The following is a 15347-nucleotide window of genomic DNA, read 5'->3' as shown; positions in this document are numbered from 1 at the left end:
TCCTTTTTTTCCCCCCCCCCCCTCCCCCCGCGGCGTCTCTTGCTCTTTATACATTATCATTAAGGTCAACTATATTTCTGTACACAAACCTGACAGATGTTGCCATCTAACCTTCCTACCTGGGAAACAGGATGGTCTGTTGAGGTTTGTCAGGATCAGGGTTGGGGTTGTGGGAAGGGAGAGGGCAGCACGCCAGGTAATGGAAACACTGCTTGCTTTAATTTTATTGCCAAGAACAAAGCCTTCTTATTGTTTAATAGAACCCTTAAAGGCAGGCCTCATTGGCATAGTTCTAATTTTTTCGAGACCACAAACAAGAGGAATTCTTTAGGGCCACTTCATGAAAAGCAGAGGGAAAAAATAGTTTATTCCACAAAAATTAAAGCAATCCTTTGTTTCAGTAGCCAGTGCCCGATTTCAGGTTGGCATCTGTATGTGTCCTCTCTACAGGGGCATTTGCTGGCATTGTCTGCATGGGCACCCACTCTTTCATTCAGATTAATTGGAGGTTATGCCTGACATATGAAAGAACTGGACACAAACCATCTTTTTCTGGCATATCATCCCTTTGGCATCATTACTTTCAGATAACATGCTAAAAGAAGAAATGTTTGGCATCAAAAACAAAGAAGCAAACACTCTCCTCTTGTAAAACCTATTTATAAAACTGGGAACCACACACATCTTCATTCAGTGCTTATTTTGACTCTGCCAGCAAACTAAACCTTCTATGCAGTCCTTGCTTCTCAGCAGCAAGTTTTACTTCTCTCTCCATTTAAGGTATAGGTGACCAAAGTTTCTGGTTTCCAGAGATCTTTGCAACAGTGTTAGTAGCTAAGGAATGAAAGTGAGAAGAGATGAGGTCATTCTTGTTATTCCATGAATGAGGAAGATGCTATCAGTGTATAGGGATCATTTATGAAGCAAATCTTAGGGAGTTGTTGAGTGCCCCCAATGTGCAAAGCACCATGCTAGGACCTGTGGTAGAAACAAAACTTGGCCTGCTAGAGAGAATGACTTCACTAGAGAATAAGCAGCGAACATGCCAAGTGCACACATAATTAACTGCTAAACCATGGGCTACAGAAGTTCTAGAGCTCTGTGGTTCAATATGGCCACCACTAGCCACTTGCGGTTTTGAGCACTTGAAATATGGTTAGTATGAATTGAGATGTGCTGTGAATATGAAATACATACATTAATCATTTTTATATTGATTACATGTTGACATAACATTTGAAATATATCGGATCAAATAAAATGTATTAGTACAATTAATTTTACCTGATTATTTTTACTTAAAAAATGTGATTACTTGAAAATTTTTCAATTACATATGTGGCTCACATTACACAGTACTTTGATTGGATGATGTGACTCTAGAGAGTTTGAGAAATGAGGCAATTACTGTGTGAGTAGCTGAGGAAGGTTTCATGCCAAATATGAAGGAGGGACTTGTCTTTGGAGATCAGAGTAGGCAAGACAGAGTTAGGAAACCCAGGGGTGAGGAAGATGAGAAAAGACACCAGGGAAGAGAGGCAAAAGAACATTTTTGCAAGACAGAGGAGGAAATTAAAATTTTATTCAACAACATGCAGGGTACAGTGGGCATGCATCTTGAATTGGTTATCTGGGAATGGGGAGACAGAAATACCGAAGCCAGTTATATCTTACTGCCCCTTGTGAAAAGCCTTTTGGGGGCCATCTGCAGAGAGTTGGCCATGACTGAGCTCCCATAGAGTCTGGCTAAAACAAAACAGCAAATTGAGGAGTTTAACTTGGGAGTGGGGAGTTCTTCCTTGACCCCCACCTTTTTCTAATTGACTCCCTTTGTATCCCAGTCTTAGTGGGCCTTCAGCATTGATCTTTAAAACTATCCATGCTTACTTGCTTTCCTGGAGTTTTCTTCTGAAACGGTAGTGGGACTGGTAAAAGTTACAATGGCAGTAGAAGGGCAGGCAGGAAGGACACTGGAGAGCTGTACAATAGGGGCTTTGACAAAAGGACAGTGAAGAGCAAAGCTAATCTGATCTGGAAGAGAAAAGGAAAGATCACAGCATTTAGATGTCTTTTGGTTGCTAATTTTGAAGTTGTGGTGAGTTTGTGAGTGTGTGTGTGTGTGTGTGTTTGGGAATCATGAGAGATTGATATTGAAAATGTTTTCCTGTTAAGTCATTTTCAGACCTAGGTTGATTAGCCATCTTACATGTGTGGAATTATTATTTATAAGTGTTTTTCCAAGCCTGATTCAAAGTGGCTATCTAACGATTTTTTTCTTTTGCAAACCAGAAAAGACAGAAGGTATCCGAGAGAATAAAAGGAAAGGTACAGGTTTATAATGAGGGGAGAGACAGATCCACCTCTATCTCTATTCAGGGCTCAGCAACACCCCTGATGGACAGTTCTCCCATTTTTGACTTCCCTTTGTCAACTCCATCCTCTTAGCCCTACCTGGGTGGCAGAGCCCTCAGGCTGGGAGGGAGCTCCTTGTGTGCACTAGCATTACTGATCCTCCAGGGATTTGTGGCTACCGAGGTTTGCTGTCATAGAAACACTGTCCTGTGTACAGTCTTGTCAAGAAGGGTCCTTTCTGCCCTTCAAGGTGTGAGTTTATCGGATATGCTGATCTATGCAAATGAACTAGTGCTACAAGGAAGACAGAAGGATGATGTAGTTGGCCTCTAGAGGTATTCCATTCACTCACCAATAGTCAAGTGCTGCATGCTAAATGCAGCATACTAGGAAGACTGTCCTACTTCCCCAGGAGTCCAACCAACTAGGAGAAGGAATAGACATGGACTTACAGACCATCAAGATTTTTGTTCGAGAACTGCATCTATGTCAACAATTCACTATGTAGTTTCCCTTAAGCTTTTAAATTCAAATTATGATCTCATTATTCTATTCATATGTCTAATAAATTTTATGAAACCAAGAATAATCACTCTCAGGGGGTCCTTGAATCAATGTTTGATTATCTCAAGTTGAATAGACTCAACTCCATTAAACAATCAATTCTGTCTATAAATTAGTTGATTAAGTTCCTATACACATATTTTTAAATTGTGGTAAAATTTACATGCAAAGAAATGCATAGATCTTAAGGGACAGTTTAATGGATTTTGATAACCAACAGCTCAATCAAGAGATAAAACATTTCTATCACCTTAGAAAGTACCCTTGAGCCCCTCTTCAGGTCAATCCTCACCCCTATGGGGAATCATTGTTCAGATTACTCCTGTAATACTTTAAACTGCATTTATCAATTTAACATATTCAATTTACTTTATAAGCACTTCAAATGCCTAACAGGATAAAATTAATACCCTAACATGTTATACCTTCCCAAGTCCTTAAGTAGCTCTTATAAATCTAATAAACTAAACTTAAAAATATGCTGAAACCTGGGCCAGGTGTGGTGGCTCATGTCTGTAATCCCAGCACTTTGGGAGGCCAAGGTGGGCAGATCACAAGGTCAGGAGATCAAGATCATGGTGAAATCCTGGTCTCTACTACAAATACAAAAATTAGCTGGGTATGGTGGTGCACACTTGTAATCCTAGCTACTTGGGAGGCTGAGGCAGGAGAATCGCTTGAACCCGGGAGGCGGAGGTTGCGGTGAGTCGAGATCGCGCCACTGCACTCCAACCTGGCGACAGAGCGAGACTCCGTCTCCGAAAAAAAAAAAAAAAATGCTGAAACCCAAGTTTTTTTGAACATCGCAATATTGTTTTGAAACTTAAACTATCTTACAGATCTAACTTAAAATAACAGTTCTAAAAGAAATTATATGTTAGGCTGGGTGTCGTGGTGGCTCATGCCTATAATCCCAGCACTTTGGGAGGCCAAGGTGGGCAGATCACTTGAGGTCAGGAGTTCGTGACCAGGCTGGCCAACATGGTGAAACCCCATCTCTAGTAAAAATGCAAAAATTAGCTGGGCATGGTGGTGGGCACCTGTGATCCCAGCTACTCAGGAGGCTGAGGTAGGAGAATCACTTGAACCCCAGGAGATGGAGGTTGCAGTGAGCCGAGATCACACCAGTGCATTCCACCCCAAAAAAAAAAAAAAAGAAACCTACATGTTTCAAATTAGCATTTCAAAGCAAATCTGTCAAATTTCTGTAATATGTCATATTATCTTAAATGCTACCAACTATTAACATACAAACAAATATTTCAGTCCCAAGTTGTAACATATACATTTTTTTAAGTTCAGGGTCTCTGTCTCTGTCATTCAGGCTGGAGTCCAGTGGTACAATCATAGTTCACTGTAACCTCCAACTTCTGGGTTCCAGTGATCCTCCTGCTTCAGCCTCCAGAGTAGCTAGGACTACAGGCGAGAACATCCACTCCCAGTTGGTTAATTAATTAATTAATTAGTAGAGACAGGGTCTTACTATGTTGCCCAGATTGGTTTCAAACTCTTGGCCTCAAGCAATCCTCCCACTTTGGCCTCCCAAAGTGCTGGGATTATAGGTGTGAGTCACTGCACCCAGCTATAACCCAAAATATTGATTTTATGCTACAGGTTGAGTATCCCTTATCCTAAATGCTTAGAACCAGAAGTGTTTCGGATTTTGGAATATTTGCACATACATAATGAGATATCTTGGGGATAGGACCCAAGTCTGACCACTGAATTCACTTACATTCCACATACACCTTATATACATAAGCTTGAAGGTAATTTTATACAATATTTTCAATAATTTTGTGCATGAAACAAAGTTTGTGTTAAGTACTTATGTGTGGAATTTTCCTCTTCTTGCGTCATGTCAGTGCTGAAAAAGTTTTGGATTTTAGAGCATTTCAGATTTTGGATTTTCAAATTAGGGTGGCTCAGCCAGTATTATTTAGGTCTTCATCTTTATACATGAATCTCAAACTTCCTGGGAAGGAGGGTAAAAAGGAATTTACTTATTTACTAAAGGAAACAAATTTATCATCTCAAAGAAGTTGAGGTTAGAGGGTCAATGGTTAATAATAAAAGATTTTAGAAAGTGCATAAGACCTGAAGACTCACTGATTGTACTGGCACTGCAAATGTACACTTGCTGAGCCTTTGTTATGGTGGGTTTAACAGGGCTTCCAATTACCTGATGTTTCTTGTAATGAGAATTCCCCTGGGAATCTAACTTTCTAATCACCTGATTTGGGTTCAGTAACCACTCCAGTCACTTATTACTTGGTTACCTTCAACCCATTTCTTTACTGGCTGATTCTTGTTATATCTGGCTTCAGGCCACGTATCTATGGTTATCTGAATAACATTTACGTTGAAAGACTATTGGGATAATTAAATCAGGAAGTGACAGTAAGAGCTGGTCAGTGGTCATAACTGTTTGTAGTGCATATAAGTCCTATCACTTTTTCACTTTTTCTTTCTTTACACTACAGTCTGTATGTTGCTGTGAAACTGGAACAGATCTATGCAATAATGCTCCCCTTCCAACACCTGCAAAGATGGACAAGGCACCACCTTCCCAATCCTATGGAAATTGACAGAAGGCTTCCTTGAATGAACTTACCACATCTCAATACCAAGCTTGCCGTGTCAGAGAATTAGACCACTATGATAGTTTTCATCACTTTACATATATGAACTTGATGTTATATCTAGTGAAAATACTTTTAAAAGCATAGTAAAAGCTCTATCATAAATTCCTAGGCCAAGAAGTTACCTCACTTGGTTGTAAAATCTTTATTTGTGTTGCTACTCACTAAGAGCCTTGTACATTCCATGGTAGCCTCGGGCATTTTAAATAGCTGAATTTAAAATTTCATATTTCTATTTCAAACAAAAATAACCAGTACTACAACTGTGTTCTTGTTAACGGACATGTTATGTGCATGACTCAATTATTTTGCAGTGGAATTTCAAAGTTAGAACAAAGCTCTTCAGTTTTTCCTACAACATTTAATTTAGCGAATTAAAAATAGAAGTCAATGGAATCAGGTAAAAAATGATATGTCCAGCTTCTTTCATAATCTCTAATTATTTTATACACAGAGATAATTTCAGCTTGATTGTCATTAGAAGACAATTTTATGTTCATTTATTGAGAAAAATAATTTAAACTAGATATTAGACCCAGAAGTAAAAGGTTGGTTCAGTAACAAAATGATGGATTGATTGCTAGGATTATTCTTGTTTCTGAATGGCATGAATGGGAGCAATAAGGGAACCAAAGCTTTTACCTGAGAGTCACCTTCTCACCTGGAATCATTCCATTCCCCTCTGACTCTTTCATCTGAAACCATCCAGCGAAGACCATCTCATGTAAAAGTTGAGTTAGAACTAACAATGGCTATTTTATTTTATTTTATTTTATTTTATTTGAGACAGAGTCTGGCTCTGTTGCCCAGGCTGGAGCACAGCGGCGCGATCTCAGCTCACTGCAACCTCTGCCTCCCAGGTTCAAGTGATTTCCTGCCCCAGTCTCTCGAGTAGCTGGGATTACAGGTGCCCACCACCACACCCAGCTAATTTTTGTATTTTAAATAGAGATGGGGTTTTACCATGTTGGCTAGGCTGGTCTCGAACTCCTGACCTCAGGTGATACACCCACCTTGGCCTCCCAAAGTGCTGGGATTACAGGCGTGAGCCACTGTGCCTGGCCAACAATGGCTATTTTAAAAAATGTATCACAACCTGTTCCTATTATTCTTTATATCATGCCAGAAACATTTCTGCTGCTCTAGTCAATCATGCACGTAAATATTTCCAGGCAAAGAAGGTTGTGTGTGTGGAATACTGTAAGGGAGACAGGATAAGCAATTCTTGTATTGTGTGAAGGGAGCACAATAAGATATATCAGAAAAAACAAAACACACTTTAACTTCCTAATGCTCAGCCTTTGGGCCTCCAATTTAGGCCTATTACTTCACATTTAAGTATTAACCTTGGAAATCTGCACTATCAAATTCAAACATTAGAGGGTTTGTTCTTCAGAGGCACGTACAAGTGTTCATACTCCAATCTGAGCCACTAAGTAGGATTCTGTATATGATGCAATAGGTCACACTACCCAAATTAGAAAGATTAGCAGATGATGAAAGGTTTGGATAATGTTTTGTATAAAGTTTCAAAACTGAAACTTGGGAATGTCATTCTAAAAGTAATACCAGCTTACTAAGCCTTATATTCATTTATTCATAAGATTAATCTCATTCCAAAATACTCAAAGATTTTTGCTGATATCTTCTCATTATTCCTCATGAATATACCCAAGAAAGAAACAGGATCCAATGCCTGTTATGAATCAATTTTTTCTAAGTCAAGGGCACTGAATCCAAAGGGAGACATTCAAATATGTGTTAGATACTTTAATAATTAAATTTAACCTCTACCAAGAAAAATTAAATTTGCTTCATGAGTTGTCAATTTTAGTAAACTTGGTAGAGTAAACTGGATACATAGCCATTATTCATATGCAATAGTAAAAAAAAAAATCTTCTCCAGAGATGATAAATTTCTGTGCAGACCAACAGTTCTTTTCTCCTTTGTCATGGGAATCCTAAGACCTGAACCTGGGAAATCAACCATTATTATAGTGGCTCATGATAATCCAGTTTCTGAAAGCCACCATATTTGCACTATCACATTATCATAATTCTAGAGCTGATTACATGGAGAGCAAGAGCTGACTGTGGGTTGTATGATGTGGTTTAATGAGGCCCAGAATCTGACTCTAATTATACCTTAAAAGCATTCTCACAGGGGGTCAGATTGGGTGGGAATCTGATCCTCATCTGCAAGTGACAATGGATTATAACTTTGGACATTCATGTCGGCCCTCAGCAGTATATACTTCATCCAAAATCAGACACACGTTCACAAGACACAAATAGCTCGTTTGGTGTTTGCATGCTGGTCTTCATCCAATGACTCCGGATGAAGCCATTGCCAAGTTTTCTGTGGAGAGAGAATGCTTTGGCATTACAAAACTGCACAACAAAATTAAACAAATGGTTCATCTTTCTTTTAACCCAATGATTTTCATTATTTCAAAGTTTACAAATGAATGCTTTTAGGGCTTGATGAATTACTGGAAAAGTCTTCTACAGACTCCCATCTGTTTTGCCAAGTGATTTCCTACAATTTCTTACAAACTACATATCACCCAAGTAACACCTCACTCTCATCCCTTTCAATTTACAGAACTCATCATCTGAGCAGAAATCTAATTAAACAGCCTTAATTCCTCCACAAGAACCTTGTCACTTTACATGACAACTAGCACTGGAGAAACTCAGAGAAAGCCGTAAGAGAGTAAACTTTCCATTAAAATAAAACAACAACAAAAATAGATTAACAACTTAGTGAGAAAATAATGGAAAAGAATTTTAAGAAGTGATTACAAACAAGGCAAGATAAACCAAAGACGCCAGTGCTGGAACTTTGAAGGGATGTTGGATTAGAAAATCCCCTTCAAGGATGACCTTGGGCAAGAATGGTAAGGACTGCTGAGCCTTTATCTTCTTGAAACCATTATGGCAATTGGCCACCCTTTCCCAGCCACCCTTTCCCAGTTTTTCTTGGCCATCATCTTTAGAGTCACAGTCACCTATCATTCGCAAAATGCACATCTATTAAGTGTCAAGGTGTTGTATTTGCTGTAAAAGAACTTGATTATCGGAATGTGCAGAAAATTTGGTACACATTGGTGATTCTAAGTGTTTGCTTAGCTAATAAACTATGTCTTCTGATTTTTCAAAGTACATGGGAAGAGGAATGTGATGAAAAGATATAGTCCTTATCTGACCTACAAAAGTGAAGTTCTGCGGGTGACCCAAATTTTGATCATTTCTCATAAGCTTGTCTTTCACTCCATATATGATTAACTCCAAACTTGTCTAGTATAACTACAAACTCATCCATTCTACCTTATTTCTCTCCTGAAGAAGACAAAACAGAGTAGTTGAAAATCCATTAGTTTTTACAGTCCTAGACAAACATTTCTTAGGAGTCTACCTGAAGTTGCTCTTTCAATGTCTCTGCCTCCTGAATCCCACACCGTCTTGGCCTTCATACTCTGCTTGTGTGTGTGTGTGTGTGTGTGTGTGTGTGCAAGAGACAGGGTCTCACTCTGTCGCTCAGGCTGGAGTGCAGCTTCACTCCATAGGTCACTGTAGCCTCGACCTCCCAGGCTCAAGCAATCCTCCAGTCTTGGCCTCCTTTGTTACTGGGATTACAGGTGCACACCACCACACCTGTCTAGTTTTTTACATTTTTTTGTAGAGACGAGGTCTCACTATATTGCCCAGGCTGTTATTGAATCCTTGGGCTCAAGTGATCCTCCTGCCTTGGCCTCCCAAAGTATGCTGGGATTACAGGCATGAGCCACCGCATGCCATTCTCTGTTCTCCACCGTTTTAAAAATATTTGGCACTTACAATAAAAAAGCCATTCATTTGCTTTACCCTCATTTAAAAAACAAGTTATGAAAACAATGTGGTGGGGGCGGGGAGAATTGGGTGGCTGAAGGGGAACCTTCAAACTGTTTTCCATTCTCAAGAAAAGCAGAGGTAAATCCCTGGGAGGAGATGTGGACTTATAAGGATGTGGCACTTCCTCATGGGTCGTGGGAAGGAATTCATTGATTTAATTTACAACAATTAGGAGGTACCTCTGTGTTGTGAGTTTTTTTAGCTCCAGCTGGCATGGGAATTATTTTCCCGGGGAATGCTCATGCCCAAATACAAGGACACCTTCAGGAAAAGGAAAAGGAAGAAGTACCATCTAGGAACCAAGGATGTGAACCAGGAAATTCTTTTCCACTGCACTGATTTAAAAGAATAGCATTCTAGCGCCTAACAAACTCCATGGCCTTTTGGAGTTTCCTAGTGCTGTGAAGGTTTCCCTTGGACATGAGATAGTTTTGCAAGACAATATCCATATTATTTTCTCAATAACCAAAAGTATCATTTCCTGAAAAAGAGTTAGAAATGCCAATTGTCACTGTGAAACTCACACAGGTCTATGTGTTCCTTGAACCCTCACTAAACCTTCAAAACCAAAGTTCAAATTCAGATGCAACATGAAAGCCTTTCCAGCTCTCATCTCTCCCAAACTGGTTCCTCCGGATCCTTCCTTCTTCCACACTTTCCATTTCTCCAGAATGAACTACTTGCTTTGTGTATATACACTGTCTTTCTATCCCCATGCCTTTATTTGCCTGGCAAGCAGTGCTGTCTCCCTGATTCCATAAACTCAAATGTTACCTACCCTTGAAGGCAGGCTCAGATCTTGCGCTACCTTCCCCAGTCCCCAGCTAGAAGCAATTTCTGGCTTCTCTGAAATTTTGAAGTAGATAATCCACACCTTCTTTATGGTAATTATGACTTTCTACTTTATTTTGTGTTATAAGTGCTCTTCTGTCTTAGTGAAGATAGTAAACTTCCTGTGGGCAGGGTCCTTTGGCACCTAACACAGTTGGTACTCCATCCGCACTACCAAAATGAACAAACTAGCAAGACACTGTAACAAATTAAAGTAACTGTCCACAGGCAAAATGTACACCCCTCCCAGAAATATTTGTTTAGCAAACACTGTTCCTAGATCAAGTCTCTAGAACAAAAAGTCATGTTAAGCGAAATTATCGAAAACTTGGAAAAAAGAGAAAGAGAAGACTGTGAGCCCTGCCAAAGTCCCACGAGAGCATATTCCATGAAGTCAGCGTAAGTCAGGGTCATCTGACTCTCCAGACTGGGATGTAGCAGAGTCTGACTTTCTATTTACTAGTGGTTAGGGCTTAGACTCTGCAAAGTTAGATGTTAACTTAGAGAAACCCAATAATATGCAACTTATTTTGTCCAAATGTTTTAGCCTTATTGCCCTGTAGGTCACTAACCAGTTTTGTATCCAAATTAGCTATGCTAGTCTGGCATTCTTTTCCCCTGCTACCCCTTCCCCACATTTATATATATCCGTTTCTGGTATCCTCCTTGGAAGCAGCTTTATCATCTTGCTGGTTCCTTCATTAAGAAGTTAAATAAATCTTTGATGTGGACTGACTCAATCATTATATGAGAAATGGGTGTTCAACTTTTGAAAATTATACTTTCAGAATACTAATAATTAGGAATAAAACAAATGTAAAATAAGTACTGTAAGTATCATTATTTTCTACTCATAATTTTCTTTAATTTTATCTATAATAAATTTCCCAAATACCAAACTTACTCACCCATAAACATGTGTTTCCATTCCAAAGGATTTATACAAAAACAACAAAGAAAAAAATGAATATTCTTTACTTCTTGTTTAGAATTACCTCTAATGGCATGTATGTGTCTATTTGCAACTCTGCTACAGTCAATTCAGTAATAGCTTTATTTGAAAAGCCTGTATTGCGACTAAAATCATATCTGATCTATTAAAATAAAACTAAAATCTCCTTGTAAATTTCTTCAATTTATCTATCATTTGAAATTACTGAACATCTTAGAATGTAATTTTACATCATGTTAGGATGAATAGCGTCTTGTAAATTCAAGCCATAATAATATTGCATTAGGAGCAATGCATTTGTTCTGAAATCACAACAAGTCATAATGGAAACCAGACATTAATGCTTTAAGGAGTAACTAGCTGAAATTGAATGAAATAATCACCCAATCCATAAAGCATTTGTAAGATTTACCATAAAGCTCAGGTAATTTTTCTTTTTACTGAAGAGAAATAATTCTTTCTTATTGTCCTAAACATCAAATGCTATCACATCATAAAAATAAAATATGGCACACAGATTATTCCATTTTGTTCATCCATTTATTCATATAATACATATTCACTTTACCCTATAATAATGAAAACATTATGCTTGTTCACTATTATTTCCAATGTTGTTTAATCAACAAGGCTCAACATGTTCCCTGGCAAGATGTTTGCCAAAAGAGAATCCAGTCTAAGCAGAGGGTTCAAAAGGTCTGGATTCTGCAACACACTGCTGCCACTGCTGCTGCCTTCACACTCTCAACTTCATCTCAACATGATGAAAAACTGATTCTACCCTGACAATCATGTAGCTTTTAAAGCAAGAGGGTCTACTAAGTGAACCAATGAGCTCACTGGACAGTCCTAATCTGCTCTCTCACCTGTGTTTTGCTCTAATTCCTCCTTTTCTTTCCTTTTGTATGCCTTGCCCTCTTCCACCTATCATAAACTCCATCAGCACCTCAAATGATGAACAGCTGGAGTAGATGGCTTAGGTAGGAGATGAGAACATCCCTGATTTCTATCTCCCTGGATATTATCTTTGGAAAACACAACAAATTTGGAGTTGGAAAAAGTTGCTAACTCATGTGTTTCTCTTAGTAACCAGTTTTATATTTCTGATCACAAGGGGAGCACTTGTAAGTAAAAGCGCAGACTTTACAAACACAAAGTATTTTAAGCCTTCCACCAAAGCACCAGTGTTTGCACAGTAGACATGCTTTTACACTGATAGGATCTTTCTGAAAGCAATCTTTGCTAATTTCTGCTATGCTGAGAAATGTATCACCAACAAACACCATTATGTTGAATAAATAAGCTGACACCTCAATACCTAGGGTACTGAAAAATAATAGTTGTGAAATCTATAGTAACTGGCTCAAGTCCTGACTCTTCCATAAAGTTTCAGAAAAATTGTACTCACATTTTTTTCTCTTTTAATCCCCCCTTCTCAAACTATACTCCATCTAATCTAAGATACCAGCAACTGTCTCATCTATATTTTGTATGCCAGTAGGAACAAACAAATGTTGTCCATTAAACTGTCTCACCATTCATTTAAGTTGCAGCTCAATTTCAGCGATATTAGTCTGTAAAAAAACTGCTAATCTTAGAATCCATAAATGCAATATTCTACTAGCTTGGCACCTGATTGGCTACTCTACTGTTCTTTAAATATGTTGTTATATGTGTGTACATTGTTCTCTAACATATTGTAATCTTTATTATTATTTGCTACATTGTGCATCTACTCACAGTTATAGGCACATAGGAGGCTATAAACTTATAATTACTGCTTAGACGATCAAAGGGACTTCAAGAAACTCTTATTGCAAAATGGAGTTACTGTCAAAATTTTAAATGCATGCTCAAAATAATTTGCTTCTCCAACTTTAGATATTTTGGGGGAGCTGAACTTGCAAGCATTCAAATAGTGTTCAAAATTTGCCATTTGGAGAGTCATCAAGCAAATTCATCTAAAACAAATTCACTGAGCTCCTACTGTGTGAAAATCAATGCATTAGAGTCTATGAGATACAAAGACGAATTAGATTTGATTTCCATCCTCTAAGACTTCACATTCTGGTTGGAAAAATGGAACTGCTACATGAAAGAATGATAAAGCCATGAGAAGATTATTACTATTCTTGCATTGCTGTAAAGAAATACCTGAGACTGGGTAATTTACAAAGAAAAGCGGTTTAATTGGTTCACGGGTGCTGCAGGGCGCTATACAGGAAGCAGGGCACCAGGTATATGCTCAGCTTCTGATGAGGCCTCAGGAAGCTTTTACACATGGTAGAAGGCAAAGCCAGAGCTGGCACGTCAAATGGCGAAATTAGGAGCAAGAGAGAGTTGGGAGGGGGGAGTGTCACACACTTTTAAACAGCTAGATCTTGTGAGAACTCACTCATCATGGAGTCAGCACCAAGCCATGAAGGATCTGCCCCCATGACCCAAACACCTCCCACCAAGCCCCACCTCTAGCACTGGGGATTACAATTCGACATGAGATTGGGGTGGGGACATCTCTCCTTTCTCTGAATCACATATACGACATCATAAAATGTTATGTGATTCAGAGAAAGAGGCGATGACTCTGGTCCCGGGAACCACAGAAACATTCACAACTGAAGTGCCCCTTGACTTAGGACTTGGAGGGTACACAGGAAGCATTCTGACAAATAGACATGGGTTGGAGGGATTGGCCTACCAGGCAGAGGGAACTGCTTGGTTAAGGGCCAGAAGGCTTAAAAGTGTAGTGAATGGCAATTGTTTAGTTTCAGTTCATGGGGTGGAGTGGTAAAAAAGACAGTTTGGGAGAAGATGGAAGAGGACTTTGAAAATCACATACATAAAGGAAGTGGCATCTATTTTTTCCTTATGCAGTGTAGAGTCATTGCAGGTTCTGCTATTGTTGCAATTGTGGTTTATTTCATGGAAACACATCTGACAACTAAGATGCATTAATATACACCTGCAGTGGGTTAAATTGTGTCCGGAAAAAAAGATATGTTCAAGTCCTAACCCCTGGTACCTGTAAATGGGACCTTATTTGAAAATAGACTCTTTTTTTTTTCTTTTTTGAGACAAGGTCTCACTCTGTCACCTAGGCTGGAGTGCAGTAGTGCAATCTCAGCTCACTGCAGCCTCGATTTCCCAGACTTGGGTTATCCTTCCACCTCAGCCTCCCAAGTAGCTGGGACCACAGGTGTGTGCTCCCACGCCTGGCTAATTTTTTTGTATTTTTTAGTAGAGATGGGTTTTCGCCATGTTGCCCAGGCTGGCCTCCTGAGCTCAAGCGATCCTCCTGCCTTAGCCTCCCAAAGTGCTGGGATTACAGGGTGTGAACCACCATGCCTGACCTGAAAATAGTCTTCGCAGGTGTAATCAAGTTAAAGTGAGGTAAGGCTGGAGTAGGGTGTGCTCTTTATAACAATACGGAAATTTGGACGCAAATTCAGAGACACAGCAGGAGAATGTGACAACAGAGGCAGAGCTGAGAGTGCTGTAGCTGCAAACCAAGGAACTCCAAGAATTGCCTGCAACTACCAGAAAATGGGAAGAGGCAAGGAAGGATCCTCCCCTAGAACATTAGGAGGGAGCATGGCCCTGCCAAAATCTTGATTTCAGACTTCTAGCCTCCAAAACTGAGAGAATAAATTACTCTTGTTTTATGCTTTCCCAGTTTGTGGTAATTTGTTATGGCAGCCCTAGTACACTATTACAATACCTTTTTTGACTGTTCTTTGTAAGGGCAATTAAAATCTACAACATTAGGACTGCTATGTAATGCTAGATCAGGGAGAGCTATAATGGGAATGGGAGGCAGCCCTGGATGGGAGAGATTCTCTGAAGTTCTGATTCCTTTTAATTTCATCCATCTTTTATTTTGGCTTTTGCAAAATATTTAATTTTAAGAAAGATTCTTGTTTTAAAATTATAAAGCATGAGGATATCAAAACCTTGATCTGGCAGTTTTCATACGAAACATACCATACAGAAATACAGAGATACTCACCTCAACATGTTGACAGGTTTGGATGAGTTTAGCCAAAAGGGTCTCCAGTTCTGTGTTCCTCTTAATAAGGTTGGTGAGGTTACTCTCTAAGTTTTGCTGTTCAAAA

At 39.1% G+C, this 15347-nt stretch overlaps 1 protein-coding gene across 3 annotated transcripts in view; it reads right to left on the bottom strand.

The window, feature by feature from the left end:
* MID1 (midline 1) overlaps positions 1–15347 on the bottom strand; it is a 200952-nt gene that overhangs the window by 71178 nt on the left and 114427 nt on the right. For all 3 annotated transcript variants that reach the window (XM_017858647.1, XM_017859982.1, XM_017859321.1), the window contains exon 3: positions 15242–15337. In XM_017858647.1, coding sequence (XP_017714136.1) covers positions 15242–15337 — 96 coding nt within the window. The remainder of the gene's footprint in view (positions 1–15241; positions 15338–15347) is intronic.

Source organism: Rhinopithecus bieti, unplaced genomic scaffold, assembly GCF_001698545.2.
Source record: "Rhinopithecus bieti isolate Rb0 unplaced genomic scaffold, ASM169854v2 scaffold_9, whole genome shotgun sequence".
NCBI lineage: Eukaryota > Metazoa > Chordata > Mammalia > Primates > Cercopithecidae > Rhinopithecus > Rhinopithecus bieti.
Note: the sequence above shows the minus strand (reverse complement) of the source record. Positions and strands in the feature narration are given on the sequence as shown.